This window comes from Malus sylvestris, chromosome 9 (genome assembly GCF_916048215.2).
Source record: "Malus sylvestris chromosome 9, drMalSylv7.2, whole genome shotgun sequence".
Taxonomy (NCBI): domain Eukaryota; kingdom Viridiplantae; phylum Streptophyta; class Magnoliopsida; order Rosales; family Rosaceae; genus Malus; species Malus sylvestris.
Genome location: NC_062268.1, coordinates 34,010,871 through 34,027,430, shown reverse-complemented (window position 1 = coordinate 34,027,430; position 16,560 = coordinate 34,010,871). Strand labels below are relative to the sequence as shown.

The window sequence follows — 16,560 nt, the reverse complement described above, 5'->3', positions numbered from 1 at the left end:
CTTTAATGAAAAGACACACTATCATCCTGATTTTTTTTCCAAAAGCACTTTCACAAAAAAGTTTACCAAACACTCTACTGGCTTTATTTCACAGCCGCTTATTCTCACAACACAGCCGCTTATTCTCACATCAGTTTTTTTTCAAAGCACAGCAATACCAAACCAGCCCTTAGCCCATTCGCAAATAGACGATTGAGACCTAATTTATTGTTCTCATTTCATCTTGGGAGGGCGTATCATGTATATTATGCTTAAACCTTATGTCCTTTTAAATAAAGATATTGTGTCCACTTTCAATTTGAAGCATACAGATGTTTGATTAATTATCTTCTACTGTTTCCCATTTGAAGCTTTTCGTGAAATTTTGGAGCGAAGGGCATCTGCACACTCTTATCTTCTACTGTTTGATTAATTATCTTCTACAGTTCCAGGTTAGTTGAACTTAATTGTACTTGATTAATCATCTTGTCTCATATTTAGCATATTTAGTAGTCTGGAGATGTATTTGAATGCATGATGATTTGGTGTTCAAATAATTTAGTATTCGGAACCGTAAACCGACAAGTACCGAATTGGAACCGATGCAGACCGAACCGTAAAGTTCTAGTAATAAATTTAAACGGAACCGCACCGAACTAAACTATTGATATTTTCCGGTTTCGGTTCCGGTTTAGGGGTGGAACCGCACCGTGCCCACCCCTAGTTTTGGGTGGGGTGGGGAGGGGGGTTGCAGGGGAGGTGGGGGTAGGGTGGGATGGGGTGGATTTTTGGATGGGAGGGGAGGTGAAGAGAGTGGAGAAGAGGAGGTGGGTCGGGGGGGGGGGAAGATGGGTTTTTGGGGTTTTTTTTTTTGTTTTAAATTTTTAAATAGGGTAAATTATTATATTTAAATGTATAAAAAATTATTTTTTTTCCACGTAACAAATTTGGCAGTCACGTCAGACAAATGTGGATCCCATATTTGTTATGTCATCACTTAACGTTTTACTTAACGGATTTTCTAACGGATATATGAAATTGAAATAAAATGATAAGTAAATGTATGAAATTGAAGTGTTTTAAAGATGTTGTAAGAAATTGTAATCGATCTCAAACTTGAAGGGGTAAAATGTAATTTACCCAAAATAAATTTAACGAAAATTGTGTATTTATTTCAATCAATCACTTCTCTTTGATACAGTTTCTTCTAAGATAAAAAATACTTAATATCAGTCATTCGCATGACCTTAAGACAACACCTGACTTGTCCGGACTCCCTAACCTTGAGAGATTAATTAAGGGTTGCATAAATTTGGTTTGTGTGGTTGATCCACTGGAAACTTGTTTTCTTGAATCTAAAGGACTCCAAAGTCTTATGAAGCTTCCGAAAAGATTGCGCATGTTGAGGTCTCTAGAGGAACTTGTTCTTATTGGTTGCTCGAAGCTTGTGCTTAACGACAGTGCCACGGTTATTCATTTAAACGCTACAGCTAGTGATCTGAATAAACTTGGTCTGTTATCAACTATATCAATATGGACCTGTACAATTTTGGAATCCATAGCAGGCACTGATGTCGAAATGATGAACTACTTGACGACTACAACCAGAAAGGGACGATGTACGTCTTTCCATGAATGAAGAATATGGTTTCTGGACAAAGGAGTTCGGTACCCAGCTTGTGTATGGGCAGGAAAGTAGGGTTAAGGGTGTTCAAAGTACCAGTTCTGGACAGGCAAATTCTTTCTTTGCAATCATCGGAGTTGTATTCATCAACTTCATTTCTCTAGACTAGGAGCCAGGAGAAGACAGATTATCTTGATTTTTCATACTTATTTAAGCAAGATGTTCTTGCTAAGACGATGGTTCCATCTACTCAAATGAATCTTACACCGACTCCCTTTATGTTGACATAGAGGAATAGCCTCCATCCAACACCATTTCATGGTCTTTGGAACAAAAAAAAAGTCAGCTCCTGTTGAGTCTGATTTTCTGTTATACATTCTTTATATAAGTTCTTTTTTCAAATCAATAAATTTACCTTGTCCGTACCGTCGAGGTTTTCCACAAAAAAAAAAGTACTACAGAAATATTCTGATTTATTACTTTTTATCCGTTGTGAAGGTAAATGTATACAGGTTTATGTTGTGTCAGAAACAAGAAAAATAATTACTTCCCAATAACATTCTTTATTACACTAGAACAAGAAGTTACTGCAATCTATTTGAGTCTAATTGGCAACCCAATGCCTTTCCCTCGGTGTGCAGTACTCCATACTGTCGGGCAGCGAAGCTCACACTTGTTCACTAATTATGACGGTTTGCCAGGGCCTGTGCCTACAAGAAAACATGAAGGCTGGAGACTGTTTTTTTAGATAATTGCACAAAGATTAATGACCATGTGCATATCATTGGAATCACTTAATTGAGATTACGATCAGGTGGTTCAAGTTGAAAGTTTGTTGGATAAACCGTTGAGAAGCATTGGCATATTACAAAATGTAAGGGCCTCTTATATTTGTAATCCATAGGCGGCTCTGACGTAGAAATGAACAACCACTTGACTAGGAAGGGAGTACAACTAGAACAAATCCCGTTCCATGAGGTACCCTTTGGTATGTGGGACAGGACGGGACGGAACTGGACGAACCGTTTCGTCTTACGTTTGGTGCGCCTAAAAACTGTGGAACGGGTTGTCCCATGGGACGAAATTTGGCTGATTTTTCGTTCCACCTCTTCCCCCTGGAACGATCCGTTCCACATCCGTGGAACACAAATTTATAACATTTTATGACAAAATTTCTCCTTATCTTTTTTAATATTTACATCATTTGTTCTGTCTCGTCCCGTCCCGTCTACGTACCAAACGGTACCTCAAGTCTCTCTCACTGTCCAGATCCTCTCTTTTCCACTCATCAGATCCTCTCTTTTCCACTCATGCATAGTTGTTCTACATTATTTTTATGGCCAAGTTGTTCTATATTATTTTTATGGCCAAGTTGGGGCGGCTAACTGTTTGAATAATTTACTATCTTTGTTATAATTGTTGTAAAATCGGTGGTAACGTGTGCAATGAAATAAATGAAACAAGACACAAAATTTACAAAGTTTCTCTATAGTCAGTATGACTGGATTACGTCCTCGGAGCAGCAGTGATGTTTTCATTTATAATCTAGAATAATAGGAGTATAAAGATAACTCTATCTATTCTCTCCTCTCTTCTTCCATAATTTCCTCTCTTCTTCCTCTCTTTGATGTTGTGCATAATTCCCTCTCTTCTTAATGTGTGCTCTCTGCTTACACTTTGACCTTCCTTATATAGGCAAATGAACAGGCAAGATGTTAAAACAACACCTACCACACTCACTTATGGCGCGTTTACGTAACGGTAATGAAAATAGGAGGAATTAAATTGTAAAGGAATTGAATTGAGGAGGAGTTGAAATGAGGAGAAGTCAGAATCAGATTTATGTTGAAACTGTTTACTTAAATGTTCTGGAATCGGAATAGAATTCCATAAAACTGTTTACTAATTTAGCAGATTCGAAATATAAACCAGTATGATTACTAAAATGTCCTTGTCCCAAATCAAATATTTTATATACTTTAATGGGTTTATAAAGGAGTATTGGAAATAAAAAAAAGTAAGTGAGGGCATAAAGGGAACAAAAGTGTCAAACAATCAGGAATTGGATTACCTCCTATATCTAGGGAATCCAATTCCACCAATACAAGGAATTGAATTCCAAAATTTGTGTGGGCCCCATTGCTTTTTTGATTCCTCCATGTTTAGTAAACACCGGAGTACTCCATAATTAGAATTCAATTCCACATTCCCATTCCAATGACGGATACGTAAACATACATTCACCTACCACATCCATTAAGCATTTACCTATTACACCAACCATAGTAACAAAACGTACTATTCCCACTACATAGTGAACATCCAATACTTACAACACTAATTAGTATAATTTATTTTTAGTTTTGTTTTGATCTATACAAAGTTCCGTTTGGTTTTACATGGATTGGTGAGACCCCCACCATGTGTTTGTTTTATAGTTTATTTTTTTTCACTTTGTCTACTCTTTTTGTCTATGTATTGATTGGTGAGATTCCCACTGTTATGTATCTTCAAGATAAATGCTTCTACTTTCCTTTGCAAAATTAACAGTGAAAAAATGAATTCAATGACGAAGCCTCATGCCGTTTGTATTCCTCTTCCAGCGCAAGGCCACATAAACCCAATGCTCAAACTTGCAAAACTCCTCCACTTCAAAGGCTTTTGCATCACCTTCGTGCACACGGAGTTTAACGCCCGGCGTTTACTATCTAGTCTAGATGACCTCCAGAGCTCAAACGATTTCCGGTTTGAGACCATATCCGATGGCTTACTACCAACGAACGAACGAGGGATACTTGACCTCCCGGAGTTGGTCACAAAGATACAGGTTGATGGCCAGCGCTCGTTCAGAGACCTCGTCACTAAACTCAATCATGCTTCATCGTCGGATCATCATGTGCCTGCCGTCAGCTGTATTATTTCTGATGGAGTGATGGGATTTACTTTACAAGTTGCTCAAGAATTTGGCATCCCGGAGATGCTTTTTTTTACTCCTAGTGGTTGTGGTATGCTGGGGTATTTACACTATGAAGATCTAGTAGAAAGAGGCTATTTTCCATTGAAAGGTACAAATCTTTCTTAATTTCCAGCTACAATCGCATTGATCTCAAATTAAACACACTTATTTTGCCCTATCAAATTTTCCAATTTATTTTAGGAAAACATTTTCAGCATAATTTTGAGACAGTACTTGTATTCACTTTATGAGCAGTATAATTTGGGTTTGATCTCTACTCTCCATGGAAATGTTCTCCGATAAAAACTTAGGTTGTCAAGTTATGGATCTGAATCATTAACCAATTCGATCGTTGCATGAATTTCTGGTCAAGATTCACAGTCCCGTAACAGAAATATTTGTTTGGTAACATCCTTGTACCGAGGGAACATTACCATGTTTATAAATAACACGATCGCATTCTGAAACTTGTAACATCATTTTCTGAGCAATAGTAATTTCAGTTTTGATTGATATCATAATGGAAATACACATATTAAAGGCTTCTCAATCGTAATCCATATCATGTTTCTATTTTTTTTGATGTGCAGACGAGAGCCAATTGAGCAATGGCTTTCTTGATACGGCGATTGATTGGATACCAGCAATGAAAGGAATTCGTTTGAAAGATCTGCCCACCTTCTTACGGACCACGGATAGTGATGATACAATGTTCAACTATAATCTACAAGCAGTTAACATTGCTATGAAAGCTCAAGGTGTAATCCTCAACACATTCGATGAACTGGAGCAAGAAGTTTTGGACGTGATCAAAACCAGGTTCCCCAACCTCTACACCATTGGTCCGCTTTCATTGCTTCAACATCACCTCTCCGCGACTCATTACTTGGACTCGATCAAAGCCAATTTGTGGACGGAAGACGAGAAATGTTTGGATTGGTTAGACAAAAGACCGCGACAATCAGTGGTTTATGTGAACTATGGAAGCCTAGTGATCATGACAAAGGAACAATTGGCCGAGTTTGCATGGGGGCTTGCTGACAGCAAGTATCCATTTCTGTGGGTGATGAGGCCAAATCTGGTGGATGGTGGGGAAGAGATCATATCAAGCTTGAATTTCATGGAGGAAACAAAGGATAGAGCTTTGTTTTTGGAATGGGGCCCACAGGAGAAAATTCTCAGCCACCCTTCAGTTGGAGGGTTTCTAACACATTGTGGTTGGAATTCCACATTGGAAAGCATTTGTGAGGGAGTGCCCTTAATTTGTTGGCCCTTTTTTGCAGAACAACAAACCAATTGCTTTTACTTGTGTAATAAGTGGGGGTTTGGGATGGAGATTGACACACAGGTTGAGAGGGACAAGGTTGAGAAGCTTGTGAGGGAATTGATGGAGGGTGATAAAGGGAAGGAAATGAGGGAAAATAGTACGGAATGGAAGAAGAAAGCAGAAGCAGCTACAACACATGGTGGGTCTTCTTACACTAACTTTGATGTGTTGATTAAGCAGCTCAAACAGTAGCATCTAATGTCTAACAAACATTCTTGTAAGGATTGCTGAGACGAAAAAATCTCAAACTATCTAAGTCAAAATTTTACTTTGAGTCCCCGCATTGATGTTAATTAATTTAGGAGGAGGTTCTGAGCTTAGTAGTATCTAATTGTGAGGCTTTGAAGCCTAGAAATTAAGATAGAAAAATAGAACCTATCTTTGAACTTTGAGAGTTTTCCATGGCTAAACTCTCTCGCTTGGAAATACTTAATCCTTTATTGTAGGCAACTCGACCACCATGATTAATATGGATGAAGGCAACGCTCGTGTTCCTTGGCACAATGCTTTAGAATGTTGACACAGAAATTGACATTAAGCTTTAGGTGACAAAGAGTCCGTAGAAAGTCTGACTTTGAGAGTCTCCTTAGCATTTGTCATCGAACAAACAAAACACCAATTAGTAATGAAGGTTCTTTTCCAGTTATAGTGTCTATATATAGTCGAGATGAGATATGAATCCTTTCTAGTACTGCACTGTAATCTTTCCGCGAACGGTTGCAAATGTAGGCCTTTAAAGTTGGCCATGCCATCACCTTGCTGTGACAAATATCAACAAATATACATGATTATTGCAGTCATGTTGTCCTAAAGGTGTCCTAACTATTCACTTTACCAACTATATCATTGTTGCATGCCTTGAGAAAATGACAGAAACTAATCAAATCTCTAATAATAATAATGGGAATTGTTATTAGCACTCCAAAAATCTCATTATACACTCCAAACTTTCTATATTAGGAAAGAAAAATACACTTATGAGGAGTGTAGAATGAGATTTTGGAGTGCCAATAATAACAACAACAACAACAACAACAACAAAGCCTTTTCCCACTAAGTGGGGTCGGCTATATGAATCCTAGAACGCCATTGCGCTTAGTTTTGTGTCATGTCCTCCGTTAGATCCAAGTACTCTAAGTCTTTTCTTAGAGTCTCTTCCAAAGTTTTCCTAGGTCTTCCTCTACCCCTTCGGCCCTGAACCTCTGTCCCGTAGTCACATCTTCGAACCGGAGCGTCAGTAGGCCTTCTTTGCACATGTCCAAATCACCGGAACCGATTTTCTCTCATCTTTCCTTCAATTTCGGCTACTCCTACTTTACCTCGGATATCCTCATTCCCAATCTTATCCTTTCTCGTGTGCCCACACATCCCACGAAGCATCCTCATCTCCGCCACACCCATTTTGTGTACGTGTTGATGCTTCACCGCCCAACATTCTGTGCCATACAACATCGCTGGCCTTATTGCCGTCCTATAAAATTTTCCCTTGAGCTTCAGTGGCCTACGACGGTTACACAACACACCGGATGCACTCTTACACTTTATCCATCCAGCTTGTATTCTATGGTTGAGATCTCCATCTAATTCTCCGTTCTCTTGCACGATAGATCCTAGGTAGCGAAAACGGTCGCTTTTTGTGATCTTCGCTAGATTGCTCCGGTCATTAGTGTGGATAAGTATATAAATGGATAAAGATAGGAAAGCAAACACAAGATGTACGTGGTTCACCCAGATTGGCTACGTCCACGAAATAGAGGAGTTCTCATTAATTGTGAAGGGTTTACACAAGTACATAGGTTCAAGCTCTCCTTTAGTGAGTACAGGTGAATGATTTAGTACAAATGACATTAGGAAATATTGTGTGAGAATGATCTCGTAATCACGAAACTTCTAAGTATCGGAGTGTGGTATCGTCTTGACTTGCCTTATCTGTCTCATAGGTAGATGTGGCATCTTCTCTGGGAGTACTCTTCCTCCATCCAGGGGTGGTATCTTTAACTGGTGGAGATGCACAAGGTAATGTATCAATTTCACTTGAAGCTTACTTGTAGTTTCAGGCTTGGTCAAGCGCGATACAAACCATGTAGTAGGAGTCCCCCAAGTCGCCGAGCTAGGGGATCTGCTAAAAGATGTGACAGACAAGGTATGCAATCAGAGCTCCGGCTGATTGTTCACATTCTCCCTATCTTGCAGGCAGCATGAAGGATAAAGAGAAGAAAAATGAGAAGAGATGATATGGGATACTTTTGCTTTTGAAGAAGTAACTTTCCACAGGCTTATTCTTGAACTGAGCTGGAGGGTTTTCTGGTTTCCTCCAGAGTATAAGGCCGACTAAAGAATTTGAGGGTCAAAACAAGTCCATCAAATCTAGAGTACGTTCGACCCTGCTGATATGGGATACTTTTGCTTTGACAGAGTAATGGATGTATTGGCACGTGTGCTGTTACGCTTGTCTCCACATGCTTCCTTGTATCCTTCTCACTTGCCCTATCTGTTCCTCAGGCAAATGCGGTATCTTCCCTGGAAGCATAAGATGTTGAAGATGAGTACTCGAGAGCAATGCCAGGTAAGTAAGTTCCAGACAGTCAGTTCCTGGCTGGGAGCTTGATTCCAAGTGCTTACTGATTGCTCTCTTTCTCTTTGTCTTGCAGGTAAGAACAAGGCCAAAGGAAAAGACAGGGAAACAGCATGATATGGGATACTCTTGCTTTTAACCCTGATGATATGAGATATTCTTGCTCTAGTATAGCTTGTTTGCAGAGGTATTATCAGGGGGAAAGAAATCTGAATATTTCGAAAGGCTTCGTTGAGAGTGCCCTCTCAGGTATGAGGAAGGGTTGAGCATTTTTGCAGGTCTGTCTGTCCGTTGGGGATGAAGGTCGACATATATAGGAGTCTCCTTAACAAGTAGTAATGTTATTCCTTTACCCTGCTTGGTCATAGCACGGTAGTGGGAGCTGCCAGCTTCACATGTTTTAACTCTGTCAGAGCACTTTGAAAAAGTGGTCTGTGGTATCTGGAAAGCTGATGTTGCGTGTGAAGATTACAGACAGCTTTATCCAAGGAGATCTGGCTCTTGCAGTTGGGAAAGTGTTGCCTCTTCGGTTTTCGAACAAGCAATCCTATCGAGGATCTGGCTCTCGAGATTCGGAGAACGATGCCTCTTCGATTTTTGAGAAAGCAATCATGCTTGGGGTCTGGCTCTCGAGATTCGAAGAGCGGTGTCTCTTCGATTTTTGAGAAAGTAATCATGTTGGGAGTCTAGCTCTCGAGATTCGGAGGGCGGTGCCTTTTCGATTTTGGAGCAAGCAATCTTGTTGGGAGTGTTTTCTCGAATGTGAGTAAAGGTTGGGCATGTTTGCTAGTCTACCTTGCCACGAAGCACAGAGGTTGACACACAGGGACTTTCCAATTATCCAGCAATGGTACTGTTCCTTTACCCTCTCTTCGATTTTTGAGAAAGTAGTCATGTTGGGAGTCTGGCTCTCGAGATTCGAAGGACGGTGCCTCTTCGATTTTGGAGCAAGCAATCTTGTTGGGAGTGTTTTCTCGAATGTGAGTAAAGGTTGGGCATGTTTGCTAGTCTAACTTGCCACGAAGCACAGAGGTTGACACACAGGGACTTTCCAATTATCCAGCAGTGGTACTGTTCCTTTACCCTTGTGGGTAATAATATGGTAGCTAGACCTTCAAATTTTATGTGTCTAAACTTTGTTAGTGCTGTTTCTGTGCTATTCTTTTACCCTTCTTGAACAGTAAGACTCATGTGCTTTCTACTTCACCAGAAGTCTTCGACAGAATGCCCATAATTTCCGCAAAGCTGAGTGTGCGTGTGACAGGTGCTGACAAGGCTGGAAAAGTAGGTGCCTCTTCGATTTCTGAGATCGGCCTTCGTGGTCTTTGAGCAGCCCAGCTTTTGAGAAAGCAAGCGCCTTTTCGATTTCTGAGATCGGCCTTCGTGGTCTTTGAGCAGCCCAGCTTTTGAGAAAGCAGACGCCTCTTCGGTTTCTGAGATCGACCCTCGTGGTCTCTGAGCAGCCCAGCTTTTGAGAAAGCAAACGCCTCTTCGATTTCTGAGCATGCGCCTCTTCGATTTCTGAAGCTCCGTCGAGTGCAGATTTTTATAGGGGCTGGCATGAAGTTCCAAAGCACACTTGAATCTCCACCAGTAGAAGCTCCATTCTTGCACTTCTAAGATCTTGATTTGTCCGACCTCTTCTCTCTTCAACACCTTAGAAAATGTCTGGCCCCTCCGACCGTCGTTTTGACTTGAACCTTGTTGAAGAGGCAGCCCCGTCTTCTCCAGACAACATATGGCGCCCATCCTTCGTCTCCCCTACTAGTCCTCTTACCGTTGGGGATTCCGTGATGAAGAATGATATGACCGCTGCGGTGGTGGCCAGGAACCCTCTCACTCCTAAAGATAACAGATTACTTTCCAAATGGTCTGATGAGTTAGCTGTTAAGGATTCTCTGGCTCTCAGTGTTCAGTGTGCAGGTTCTGTGTCTAATATGGCACAACGCCTATTTGCTCGAACCCGCCAAGTTGAATCATTGGCGGCTGAAGTGATGAGTCTCAAACAGGAGATTAGAGGGCTCAAGCATGAGAATAAACAGTTGCACCGGCTCGCACATGACTATGCTACAAACATGAAGAAGAAGCTTGACCAGATGAAGGAATCTGATGGTCAGGTTTTACTTGATCATCAGAGATTTGTGGGTTTGTTCTAAATGCATTTATTGCCTTCGTCTTCTAGGGCTGTACCGCGTAATGAAGCTCCAAATGATCAACCTCTGATGCCTCCTTCTTCTAGGGTTATGTCCAGTACTGAGGCTCCGAATGATCCCCCTCCGATGCTTTCTCTTTCTGGGGCTCTACCGACTGCTGAGACTTCTCCTAAGCAACCTTTGTGAAGGATCCCTCTTGTTTGTTTATTTTGACTCATGTATATGTACATATTTGTAGCTTATCGGGGATATCAATAAATAAGCTTTCCTTCATTTCAACGTATTGTGTTAAATACACCAAAGCCTTCTTCGCTAAGTTCTTTGAATTTTCTTTTGTTGAAGCTTTGTGAGTGGAGCATGTAGGTTGAGGTAGTGTTCCTTTAATTTCCTGAGTGAGGAAAACTTCTCGGTTGGAGACTTGGAAAATCCAAGTCATTGAGTGGGATCGGCTATATGAATCTTAGAACGCCATTGTGCTCGGTCTTGTGTCATGTCCTTCGTTAGATCCAAGTACTCTAAGTCTTTTCTTAGAGTCTCTTCCAAAGTTTTCCTAGGTCTTTCTCTACCCCTTCGGCCTTGAACCTTTGTCCCATAGTCGCATCTTCTAATCGGAGCGTCAGTAGGCCTTCTTTGCACATGTCCAAACCACCGTAACCGATTTTCTCTCATCTTTCCTTCAATTTCGGCTACTCCTACTTTACCCCGGATATCCTCATTCCTAATCTTATCCTTTCTCGTATGCCCACACATCCAACGAAGCATCCTCATCTCCGCTACACCCATTTTGTATACGTGTTGATGCTTCACCGCCCAACATTCTGTGCCATACAGCATCGCTGGCCTTATTGCCGTCCTATAAAATTTTCCCTTGAGCTTCAGTGGCATACGGCGGTTACACAACACGCCGGATGCACTCTTCCACTTCATCCATCAAGCTTGTATTCTATGGTTGAGATCTCCATCTAATTCTCCGTTCTTTTGCAAGATAGATCCTAGGTAACGAAAACGGTCGCTCTTTGGTATTTCTTGATCTCCGATCCTCACCCCTAACTCGTTTTGGCCTCCATTTGCACTGAACTTGCACTCCATATATTCTTTCTTTGATCGGCTTAGGTGAAGACCTTTAGATTCCAACACTTCTCTCCAAAGGTTAAGCTTTGCATTTACCCCTTCCTGAGTTTCATCTATCAACACTATATCGTCTGCGAAAAGCATACACCAAGGAATATCATCTTGAATATGTCCTGTTAACTCATCCTTTACCAACACAAAAAGGTAAGGACTTAAGGATGAGCCTTGATGTAATCCTACAGTTATGGGAAAGCTTTCAGTTTGTCCTTCATGGGTTCTTACGACAGTCTTTGCTCCTTCATACATATCCTTTATAGCTTGGATATATGCTACTCGTGCTCCTTTCTTCTCTAAAATCCTCCAAAAAATGTCTTTTGGGACCCTATCATACGCTTTTTCCAAATCTATAAAGACCATGTGTAAATCCTTTTTCCCATCTCTATATCTTTCCATCAATCTTCGTAAGAGATAGATTGCCTCCATGGTTGAGCGCCCTGGCATGAACCCGAATTGGTTGTCCGGTACCCGTGTCTCTTGCCTCAATCTATGCTCAATGACTCTCTCCCAGAGCTTCATTGTATGACTCATTAGCTTAATACCCCTATAGTTCATGCAATTTTGTACGTCGCCCTTATTCTTGTAGATAGGCACCAAAGTGCTCGTTCGCCACTCATTTGGCATCTTCTTCATTTTCAAAATCCTATTGAAAAGGTCAGTGAGCCATGTTATACCTGTCTCTCCCAAAACTTTCCACACTTCGATTGGTATATCGTCTGGGCCTATTGTTTTTCTATGGTTCATCTTCTTCAAAGCTACAACCACTTCTTCCTTCCGGATTCGATGATAAAAAGAGTAGTTTCTGCACTATTCTGAGTTACTCAACTCCCCTAAAGAAGCACTCCTTTCATGTCCTTCATTGAAAAGATTATGAAAATAACCTCTCCATCTGTCTTTAACCGCGTTCTCTGTAGCAAGAACCTTTCCATCCTCATCCTTGATGCACCTCACTTGGTTTAGGTCCCTTGTCTTCTTTTCCCTTGCTCTAGCTAGTTTATAGATATCCAACTCTCATTCTTTGGTATCTAGTCGTTTATACATATCGTCGTAAGCCGCTAACTTTGCTTCTCTCACAGCTTTCTTCGCCTCTTGCTTCGCTTTTCTATACATTTCACCATTTTCATCAGTTCTATCCTTGTATAAGGCTTTACAACATTCCTTCTTAGCCTTCACCTTTGTTTGTACCTCCTCATTCCACCACCAAGATTCCTTTTGGTGTGGAGCAAAGCCCTTGGACTCTCCTAATACCTCTTTTGCTACTTTTCGGATACAACTAGCCATGGAATCCCACATTTGGCTAGCTTTCCCCTCTCTATCCCACACACACTGGGTGATTACTTTCTCTTTGAAAATGGCTTGTTTTTCTTCTTATAGATTCCACCATCTAGTCCTTGGGCACTTCCAAGTCTTGTTCTTTTGTCTCACTCTTTTGATATGTACATCCATCACCAACAAGCGATGTTGATTAGCCACGCTCTTTCCTGGTATAACTTTGCAATCCTTACAAGTTATACGATTCCCTTTCCTCATTAGAAGAAAATTTATTTGTGTTTTTAACGACCCACTCTTGTAGGTGATCACATGTTCTTCTCTCTTCTTAAAGAATGTATTGGCTAAGAAGAGATCATATGCCATTGCAAAATCCAAGATAGCTTCCCCATCCTCGTTTCTCTCCCCAAAACCATGGCCACCATGAAAACCTTCATAGTTGCCTGTCTCCCTACCCACGTGTCCATTTAAATCTCCTCCTATAAATAACTTCTCCGTCTGAGCAATTCCTTGCACCAAGTCTCCAAGGTCTTCCCAAAATTTCTCCTTCGAACTCGTATCCAACCCTACTTGAGGTGCGTACGCACTAATCACATTGATAAGTTCTTGTCCTATTACAATCTTGATTGTCATGATTCTATCTCCTACCCTCTTGACATCTACAACATCTTGTGTCAAGGTCTTGTCCACGATGATGCCAACACCGTTTCTCGTTCTATTTGTGCCCGAATACCAAAGTTTAAACCTTGAGTTTTCTAGATCCTTTGCCTTACTACCAACCCACTTAGTTTCTTGTAGGCACATAATATTTATCCTTCTCCTCACCATAACTTCCACTACTTCCATAGATTTTCCCGTTAAGGTTCCTATATTCCACGTTCCTAAACGCAGTTTTCTCTCTTGAACTCTACCCTTTTGTCCTAACTTCTTCACCCTCCCCCGTCTAATAGGATCAAAGTACTTCTTTTGTGTGTCTCGTGTAAAGTTGATAGGAGCATATGCTCCCATACAACTTTGAGTGGAGTCGTTCGAAAAGAAGTTTCTATGGCCCCCTTGCTCATTTAACACTGCATCTGGGTGCCGATGGAGATACAGCGACCCTTGCTCACTTATCACTGTGCTCGGGCCACACAGCGCGCCACTTACGGGTGACGCCCTAGCTTTAGCGCAATTTTGTTCTGGATTCATTTTCATAAGGATTCGACGTGATCATGGAGTGCCGGCTGTCGACTACCTGACGCCCTCCCCCTCCTCATTTCCCATAATAATAATCAATTAATGTAATCTCTCAAAATTCAATAAAAATAAATGTTTCATAGTTTTGGATGATAATCAGTTGCCATAAACGAAGAAATCAAAGAATGAGAAAATAGTTTTTTTTTCTAGTAAATAAAACAAGCATAAATTGAGAAATGATTCAAACTTCTACCGCTTACTATTACAATTTAGTGTTATTTTTTTCTTGAATGGTCTTAGGTTCGAATATCGTGAATAACAAGTTCGATATCAATTGCTTCTCCCACCCTATAGTGTAAATATATTGCATAGAAATTAAATTAGGTAAGTCTAGATAACTATCCAACCTTTGGAGGTGGTTCCAAATTGGTCCTAACCTTTTAAAACATTTCAAATAACTACTTAACATTTTGAAAATTGCATATATGTTAGGTTCACTTGTGAAACCCCACCCCAAAGTTAATTGTAATTTCACATTTTTAAATTTATGAAATTACCTTTTTGTAGGTCCTTTATCCAATCCGGATTCCCTCTTGGATTTTCTCCTAACACTCTTTCTCTCTTTGACTGCCATGTGGCAGCTCCCCATCCCTCATTCTTTCTCTCTTTCTCTCTTCTTCCCCAAGTCACTCTCTCAGCTCACACTTTCTCCCTCTCGCAGACCTCCCTCCCTCAGCTCTCGCTCTCTCTCTTTCCCTGAGGACACACTCACCACCACCCACACTCTGCGCTCTCTCCCTTATCTCCTTCGTGAATCATAGAGCACACCCTTTGGAGCTTAGCGCACCCAACTCTCTCCGCAAGTCCGACGGGTTCAAGCCCACTTCCTAGCCACGACAATGGACCACGAAGGTACGAATCTCTCCCTCTCATTTCTACCTTCATTTTAATAGGTAAATCGTAGGGTAAGGTGGTGAATCGGCAATACTTACACAATATTTACACAATATTTACATTCCCTTTTTCTAAAGATTGACTCATGCCAATACTCCCCCTCAAGTTGGTGCATAGATGTCACACATGCCCAACTTGATAAGTGAGTCACCAAAGTTCCTACTGCACACGACATGAGTAAGAACATCTGCAAGTTGCTCTTCCGAGTTTACGAACGGTATTGACACAATCTTCTTCTCAATCTTTTTTTAATAAAGTGTCGATCAATCTCAACATGCTTCGTTATGTCATGCTGTACTGGATTCTTTGTTATTTCTCTTGCTAACTTATTATCACAATACCATTTCATAGCCTCATTTTGCTTGAACCTAAGACCCCAAAGCAGCTTTCACAACCAAAGAATCTCACACACTCCATGCGTCATGCCTTTGTATTCGACTTCCACAGAAGACCGTGGCACCACTTTTTGTTTCTTGCTTCGCTAAGTAACTAAATTTCCTCCAACAAACGAAAAATACCCAGACGTAGAATACCTATCAGTCACATCACTTGTCCAATCAACATGAGTAAACCTCTAAATCCTCATATGACCATGATGTTCATACAAAATTCTCTTTCTCTGAGCAGACTTTAAATATGATAAGATCTGCATAACTGCAACCTTATAATCCACACTTGGTGAGTGCATAAATTGACCCACCATACTCACTGTATAAGCAATATCTGGACGAGTGTGGGCAAAATAAATTATTTTCCTACCAGTCTTTGATATCTGCCTTTGTCAACTGTTTTTTATCTGGATAAATTCCTAAGTGATGTTTCTCCATAATATGAGTGTACACAAGTTTACACCCAAGCATAAATGTTTCCTTTAATAAATCTAGAACATATTTACGTGGAGACAAGAAAATACCTTTGGACGAGCGAGCAACTTCGACTCCAAGAAAATACTTTCTGTAAGAAACTACTTTAAATCTCCCAAATTCTTCATGTCAAACTCGACAGCAAGGTTTTTTTCTTTCTAATTTTACAATCTCATTGGAATCATCACCTGTTATTATCATATCATCCATATAAATAATCAAGGCTATCACTTTACCACTTCTCTATTTCACTAAGGTGTGATCGGAATGACTCTGATAATATCCATTCTTTCTGATGGCTTGAGTGAATCTACTAAACCATGCACAAGGTGATTGCTTAAGTCCATAGAGTGACTTTTGCAATCGCCATACTCCGGTTTTCCCCTGCGTCATATCCCGAAGGAAAGTCCATATATACTTCTTCCTCCAAATGCCCATGAAGAAAAGCATTCTTTACATCAAATTGTTTCAATGGCCAATCCAAATTTACAACTAAAGAAATAAGACACGTACCGTATTCATCTTGGCTATTGGAGAAAAAGTTTCTTGGTAATCA

General features: G+C 40.6%; 1 protein-coding gene across 1 annotated transcript; it reads left to right on the top strand.

Annotated features, from left to right (window-relative positions):
• The first annotated feature begins 4,084 nt into the window (after positions 1-4,084).
• LOC126582319 (7-deoxyloganetin glucosyltransferase-like) lies at positions 4,085-6,160 on the top strand. The gene is made up of 2 exons (XM_050246434.1): positions 4,085-4,668; positions 5,150-6,160. The coding sequence occupies exons 1-2, from the start codon at positions 4,161-4,163 to the stop codon at positions 6,076-6,078; spliced, it is 1,437 nt and encodes a 478-aa protein (XP_050102391.1). The 5' UTR covers positions 4,085-4,160; the 3' UTR covers positions 6,079-6,160.
• Positions 6,161-16,560: the final 10,400 nt, after the last annotated feature.